Source organism: Vigna unguiculata, chromosome 4 (assembly GCF_004118075.2).
Source record: "Vigna unguiculata cultivar IT97K-499-35 chromosome 4, ASM411807v1, whole genome shotgun sequence".
Classification (NCBI taxonomy): Eukaryota; Viridiplantae; Streptophyta; class Magnoliopsida; order Fabales; family Fabaceae; genus Vigna; species Vigna unguiculata.
The window spans coordinates 27,471,539-27,480,079 of NC_040282.1; the positions used below are offsets into that span (position 1 = coordinate 27,471,539).

The 8,541-nt window shown below is 36.2% G+C and overlaps 1 protein-coding gene across 1 annotated transcript; it reads left to right on the forward strand.

Annotated features, from left to right (window-relative positions):
* Window positions 1-863: 863 nt before the first annotated feature.
* On the forward strand, window positions 864-2,087 carry LOC114180665 (protein FAR1-RELATED SEQUENCE 5-like). Its single transcript, XM_028066967.1, has 2 exons — window positions 864-1,587; window positions 1,681-2,087. Exons 1-2 carry the CDS (start codon window positions 864-866, stop codon window positions 2,085-2,087), a joined length of 1,131 nt encoding a protein of 376 aa, XP_027922768.1.
* Window positions 2,088-8,541: the final 6,454 nt, after the last annotated feature.

Sequence of the window (8,541 nt, forward strand, 5' to 3'; positions counted from 1 at the left end):
GCATATTTCCTTGTTGTATTGGACGCCGACTGCGAGAAAAAAAAATTATGCCGTCAAATCAAACCAGCTGTATATTCAGATGGAATAAAAGGTTCCTTATATACCTCTGTGTTAAGCGCACACGAGCAGGATCATTCTGCAGCTCAGCACTGCTATTTATGGAGAATAAAAAATTATTTTAATGTACGGTGCATTTCGTGGACCAAAATGCCCTTATTTAACGTATCGAAGAAGCAAACCATGTGTACCATGTTACATTGAATGCGAACCTCTACCTTTTTACTTCCTCTTCCACCTACCTAAACATCATTACACAACTCTTTATTACTCTGGCGCAACGACGACAATGTATTTAACATGCGTATACAACTCACACCAACTAAAATCAATGCGCAAAGACCTTGGCGATGAAAGGTAAAGCTCCTCATTTATAACATCTTAGTCTACTTCACCAAAAATCCTTTTTACTATCATAGTCCACTTTTCCAGGGTTACAAGATTGGAACTTTACTTCTTTAACAATTATCACAACATATCATATCATTTATTTTAGTTAAGCGATATATTTTGACCACTACGGGATTCAGGGCCAACAATTTTTTAATTTTGTATGTGTTTGTTATTCTGCCAGAAGAATTTAGACCTCGGACGATACTAATATTCAATTATGTAAACATGCAAATCTTGTGTTTTTAATAATGTAGGGCAAAGTAACCGAAATGTCGGCATCCGATGTACTGAACCCCATTTCACTTGACGAAATAAGTTTATGGAACAAGGATATAGTCCAGTAGGAAACATTACCGGATTCTATTGCTTGCCATACTCAAGAAGATGAATTAGATGAGGTTCCTATAGTTGGAATGATATTTGAAACAGTCGACAAGGTTAAAGAGTTTTACAAGCAATACGCCATAAGATGTGGATTTGGTGTCCGTGTGAGAAGTTCAAGTAAAGGGGAAGACAACAAATTATGCTTTGTCAAATTGGTTTGTAGCTGTGAAGGAAACTACGTGTCCACCATCCCTCCGGAATTGAAAAGCCAACCAACAAAAACCAAGAATTATGGTGCACAGATAACAGTAGTTAAAAAGGGAGGTCAGTGGCACATAAAGAATGTCATACTTGATCACAATCATGACCTAAGCCCTATGAAGTCAAGAATGATTCGTGGCAACAAAAAATTGAACATACAAGTCAAGCGAACACTCGATATGAATGATGAAACAGGTGTGCGCATTAATAAAAGCTTCCAATCACTAGTTTGTGATGTTGGCAGATTTGAGAACCTTCCTTTTGTCAAGCGTGACGTTAGAAATTATATCGGACGACAAAGAAGGGCACTAGGGAAGGAAGGAGACGACCAAGCATTGATGGCACACTTCTCTCACATGAGACAAATGAACAACGACTTCTACTTTGAAATTAACTTCGATGATAACAATAGAATATCAAATGTATTTTGGGTTGACGTACGTAGTAGGGCAGCATGCGAGGAATTTGGAGATGTTGTCTCCTTTGACACAACATATTTAACCAACAAATATGATATGCCATTTGCACCATTTGTTGGAGTCAATCACCATGGTCAGTCTATATTATTAGGATGCGGGTAGTTGTCAGCTGAAGATACATCGACCTTTATGTGGCTTTTTAACTATTGACGTAGGTGCATGTTAGATAAGTCACCTGATGGCATTCTAACTGATCAGTGCAGGGCCATGCAAAATGCAATTGACATTGTTTTTCCAAATACTCCTCATGGGTGGTGCTTATGGCATTTAATGAAAAGTATTCATGAAAATTTACAAGGATATACTCATTACAAAACTATCAAAACCAAGTTGAAGACATTGGTTTACGAGTCCCTCAATGTGCACCAATTTGAGAGCGGGTGGCAACAATTAATGAATGATCACGACTTGGATAACAATGACTGGTTGGGCACACTATACGAAGAGAGAAAACGGTGGGTGCCTTGCTATTTGAAAGGAAATTTTTTGGCTGGTATGTCTACTACACAACGAAGTGAGGGACTCAATGCCTTCTTTGATGGATTTATCAATTCAATAACAACGTTACAGTAGTTTGTAGTACAGTACGAAAATACGCTACGTCACAAAGCTGAAAAAGAATGTGAGGCAGACTTTGCTTCTTTGAACACTACAATCCCACGTGCTACCCAGTCCCTTATTGAACGACAATATCAGCAAGCCTACACACATTCGATGTTTTCAGAAATACAAATTAAATTACGCGCAAAGATGAATTGTGTAATCAAAATGGTGGATGCTACTCCTTCGGGATGCAACTATGTGGTGCTGCAAGAATTATTATGGGATGGGAAATCTGCAAACAAATATTATGATGTCCATTATGATGCCAAAACTGACACAATAACATGTTCATGTCAACTTTTTGAGTTCCGTGGTATCGTCTGCCGATACTGTTTCACCGTCCTTGGCCAAGAGGAAGCAACAACAATATCCACGAAGTATATCATTCCTCGGTGGAGCAAACTTATACGAAGAAGATATACTTCAATGAGAGCAGCTTACAACACCCACAGTAAGGACCCAACAATGCAGAGGTATCGGGCATTGTGCAAGGAATTTTTTCAGATTACCGATGTTGCATGCGAATCTGATGACGAAACAGAATAACTATTTAAGCAATTGAGGTCTAGCCGAAACCCGGTGGAGTTCACTCCGTGCGCTGATGCTCGTAATGTTGACGCGAGGATGACGTCTTCCTTCCCAGCCCCGGATTCATGTCAACCATCCCATGTCCGCAGCTTAAATGCAGTAAAGCGAAAGGGAGGGCCTCATACTCTAAGGTTGAAATCCAAAGTAGAAAAATTTTCAAAGAAAAAGAAGTCGGTGGTAAAGACGACTGAAATATGCACCAATAACACCGTAAATTAATCCTTTATTATTATCACAATTAACTAGCGGTGCATTTACATAATATAACTTGTTTTTTTGTAGGCAACACTTAACAACGACGTGTGGAATGACATGATAGATGTACATCGTCATATAGAATGGGTATGATTTCGTTATATGTGGAGTGAGGTGGAAACAATTTCGTTAACGACAACTGAAATTTAAAATGCAAATTGCAGGACTTGAATGTGGCACAAGTCGGTGATGTTTCACTCAATTCGAGCGTACAAAGCAAAGTCGGTGGCAAAACAAGTTGCAATATAACCGATTGAAAAAAGGTGCTTGTAGTGAAATAATTTTGAATGTCCAAATTAGATCCATGTAAATATTGTATTCAAATTCCGCAGGGACAACGTACAACACAATGCCTATTTTTTGGGTGGATGGGAGCCTTGGGTAGTTGGAAACATGATGACATTGCCAAACAACAGGTCTTTGTCAAGTCTTTGTTTGCCGATGATATTATACCACAACTGATCTTTTTGGGCGACGGTGTATCAGTAACCGCCTTTTTGTTATACAATATATGTATTTTTCATTACACATTTTGAACTAAGTACAGTGCGTTCGAAAAGTTTGACATTACAGGCAAAGTGGTTCCCAAAAACTATTTGGCTACTGCAAATATGTTATTGACCAGAAAGAAAATATTCTTATAAAAACCACAAATTAATCAGGACAATAATTTCTTAAACAGAAGCACCTAACAGTAATTGCCTTTTTATGATACAATATATGTGTTTCTACTTAATTCTTTTTGTACCAAATACAGTGCATTGGAAAAGACTGATATTATAGGGAAAATGGTTTGCAAAAATGACAATTAAATGTCTTTGTATCATACAATATATATGTGTTTATACTTCATTTTTTTGTACCAAGTACAATGCATTCAAAAAGTCATATTACACGGAAGATGATTCGCAAATTTTTCTAGTAACTGTCTTTTTATGATACAATATATGTGCTTTTACTTCATTATTTGTGTACCAGGTATAGTGCTTTCGAAAAGTAAAATATTAGAGGGAAGATGGTTACCACAATTTTGCAGTAACTACCTTTTTATGATACAATATATGTGCTTTTACTTCATTATTTTTGTACCAGGTATAGTGCTTTCGAAAAGTAAAATATTAGAGGGAAGATGGTTGCCACAATTTTGCAGTAACTGCTTTTTTATAATACAATATATGTGTTTCTACATCATTCTTTTGGTACCATTTAAAGTGCCTCCGAAAAGTCATATTACAGGGAAAATGGATCGCAAAATTTTGAAGTAACTGCCTTTTTATGATACAATATATGTGTTTTTACTTCATTGTCTTTGTACCAAGTATAGTGCGTTCGAAAAGTAAGATATTACAGGGAAGATGGTTGCCACAATTTTCCAGTAACTGCCTTTTTATGAAACAATATATGTGCTTTTACTTCATTGTTTTTGTACCAAGTATAGTGCCTCCGAAGAGTAAGATATTACAGGGAAGATGGTTTGCAAAAAATATTTGGGTACTGATAGTTGTTATTGACCACAAAAGAAATATGGTTATGCGAACCACAAGAATTTTTGACCATCGTTTATTAAACACAATCACCTAACAGTAAATGGCTTCTTATGATACAATATATGACTTTCTACTTCATTTTTTTTGTACCAAGTGCAATCTTTTTCAAAAAGGATGAGATTAGGAGGAAAATGGTTCGCAAAAACTTTTTGGCTATTGAAACATGTTATTGACCACAAAGGAAATATGCTTATACAAACCCCAACATTTTTCGACCAAATCATAATATAACTAGACCAAGATTTCTTAATAAAAAGAACCTAACATTAACAGGCTTTTTTTATACAATATATGTCTTTCTACGTAATAATTTTTGTACCAAGTTCCTTGAGTTCGAAATGACTGAGATTACAGCCGAAATTGTTCACAACTTCTTTTTGGCTATTACAACACCTAATTGACAACAAAATCATATTGTTATACAAATCACAATATTAGAACAGCTAATTGACATACAATTCAAGAATAACTTATTAGTCAAACATAAGGTATTAACAACAACAGCATTTTTTTGTCAAAATATATGTCTTTTTCATACACAATTTTTGAACTACATTCATTCAAAAAATATATCACACATATATGCTTCCCGTAAACACTAATTCCAGTAATTGTCTTAAGCATGCAAAAAAACCAGCAACCTTTCTTAACAACTATGGTACAAAATAATTATGTCAACTTTCACTTCCGCGTGAAACAAGAAATGATCAATGCCTTCACCCATCATACCAAAAAATAACCTTCATGTATGTCACAACAACAATAATTTTTGCGAACCAGATTTTTTAGGGGCATTCGTAGTGTAAGGGGTACGTAATGCGCAACTTTTAATCCGTACCCGCCGATGAAGCTTCATTCTATCATACATATTACTTTGTGGTGGAATTGGTTCCTCTGCACGGCTCACATCTTTTGACAACTCTTCATCACTTCCATCTGGGGTGTCCACAATAACTTCTCCGACTTTGACACCAACATTGTGCTTAACAGTAGTCTGTAATGGGCTCCATGCTTCATGTGATTGATGTCCACCTTCGCTATAAAATTGGTCTTCAAATGTTTTACCTCTTTCGTTGTGAACATTGGTAGAAGGAGTAACAGGATCGCAGTCTTTGGTTCTTTCCGTCTTCCTCTCATGAACAACTCCTTCTAAAAGGGATAAAGATTGGCGAAGTTCACCTATTTCACGTTCTTGATTTTCAATTAGAACCTCAACTTCAACCTTCCTTGTTCCTACATCTACTCTTTCAGTTTGTCTCTTACTTCGACCAACTTCATGACCAAGCACTTCATACGCTTCTCTAACTACTGCATGAAGAAGTTCTTGCTTTAACACACAAAGATCAGCAACTATCAGTGAAATAAATTAAGAATATTTAAATTAAAAAGAGGTGCATTCACACAACAAATAACAATCTAACTAAATCAAACCCAAATCACTTACCACATTCTTCTCCAAACTACTCTTTAAAGCACTGTCACCCACTTTAATATTCATACGCAACAACCTTGGAAATTCATTGCCACCGCGTGCACCCTTTCTCTTCACAAATAGAAAGTGATTAAAACACCAAAGCTGAAAGTCCACAAATAAAGCAAATGTAAATGGACATAAATCATTATTCATCACTGCTTTTCTAATCATGATGTAACTAAATACAATTTATTGTAATAAATAAACACAACCCACAACATGAAAGTGTTTTCTATGTCTTTCCATCTTCAAAACCAATGAAGCATTGCACAAACTCCCAACCAGGTACTCGTAAACTACACGACCCCAGTTATATTGGCATAAACTTTTCAAGTCATCAACAATCTTAAACAGTATGGGGAATACAGTTGCATTCCTATTAGGCAAAAGAAACTCGGATATGCCTATTAAGATGTATAACTTGCAAAAATCATCTACTCCAACACATTCCGAGTGGTTCAAAAGATAGTTATATATCACCCCAATAGTAACCTTCTTCTGACTAAAAATGTTCCTACATACACTTTCAATAACGACTTCATCCAAATCCACTACATCTCCGATAATCCTCAATCCTAAGCCTAAACAAACATCTAATAACTTAAATGGCACAATTATAGAATTAAGTAAAAAACCACCTCTTCTTTCTACCCACAAATTGCACAAAACACCAAGAACATTTCTACTTATCTTAACAGAATCATTCAACAAAGTGAAACACCAAAATGGTGTTCTTTGAATACAAAGCTTTTGGTCCTCACTTAAGTTCTTATTCAATAACGATAAATATATGGTCCTACAAGAATGCCTGAACAAAATCTGCAAAATAAAAACAACATAAGACCACAATTAACAACATTCTTTCAAATCAATATGAATAAACATTGTTACCATTGCTATATCTGAACAACTTACGTCAGTACTATCACTGAACTCTCCCACATCACCATCTTCACTCCCTTCACTATCATCACTACCATTGTTATGTTTACTTGGACCACTATCTTCACTTATGTCTTGTAAAAAAAAAATAAGAACGAAACTAATGAAAGGTATTAAATCAAAAAATTACAACACACCTCCAATTAATCTTCACTTCAACAACAAATGTGTCGAATTAAATCAACCATTACAACACACATCCAACCAACAATAAAACAACTACCAATATACCTAAATAACTGCAACGGGACCACAACGAACCAACCAACACCGACGAAAAAAATCATGTATCGTTCCACCTTCCGGGTCAATGGTCTACATTCATAACAAAAACACAATTGTCAGTTTTCGACACGCAAAATTATTCCTCACAACCCTAGATTCACACTATAACACTCATTTAACGAAATAATGCACGAACGCGAATGGTTTGGGCGAAAAGAAAACACCACCTTAAAAATGAACCACGAACGTCAACCTCGTTCTACCGCTTCTTCCCTTGCCAAGTTCGGACTTTTTTTAGGGGTTCCTTCCTCCACCTATGAGCAGGCACACAAACAACACAACAAAGTCAACGAATAAAATTTTTGCACGAACCCTCCTCGTTCTACCTCTTCTTCCGCTGGTGGTGTTTTCTTTTCGTGTTGCTTCCGCTACCAACTTCGCATTTTTGTACAACATTCAGGGTCGGTTTAGTGAAAATATCACCATTTCATCAACACTGAAGGCGCCGCTTGGTATGAAAAAAACCAGGTTGAGAGTTGCTTCAAGGGTTCAGTGAAAAAAATGAAAACTTTGGGTAACTGAGATGGATAGCGCGTGGTGTCTCCTCATGCGCAAGGGGCCGCAGCACGTTACCATTTCTTCCGAAGTTGGCTCAGAAACCGTCAGAACTGTCACCTTGTGCCTTCAATTTCTATTTTCAAAAAAAATTACTTTTATATCCGCGTGTCAGTGCCACGTAGGCGGGTAAAAACCAGGTTAAAAAAACCAGGTTAGAGTATCATTTTCCATATTATTTTACTTTTCTTGAAGTTTTTGGTGCATGATCATGCGACTACATAAATATAATTATAATAGTATTTTTTTCTCATATCAAACCCATGATTTTGGAAAAGAAAAGTCAATACTCTATTCTCTAGTGTGGAGCCAAGGGGAAAGTAAACACCCAATGATCACGTTTTATTTCAAAAAGTTGTGTAGTTACATGTTGAATTATCATTCATCTTTTTCTAATTTCATAGTACACGTGGGTTGATTATTTCCTTGAGTTTTTTTATGTACTCATCCTTTCGGATTAGAGTGAGTGTTGGGTCAAAGTGTATGGAGATGAAGATAAAACTTTGGAGTCTTGAAGGCCTGGTTTGCAACGTCATCGAGAGTTCTTCGCAAATTTAGTGCTTGTGCAAGAACCATATGAGTTACCACACACACGGGCTTCTTCACGTTCATGGTGCAACCACAATTTTATATATTTCGGTCAATTTTCTATTGGGAGTTATGTTGTGTGAAATTGTAATTTGAAACTAGATGCAGGGTATAGACACGTAAATAATTAATCTGGATTGTGTGCTTTGAATGTTGGTTCTTTAGAATATGTGTCTTAAAATGCATAAAC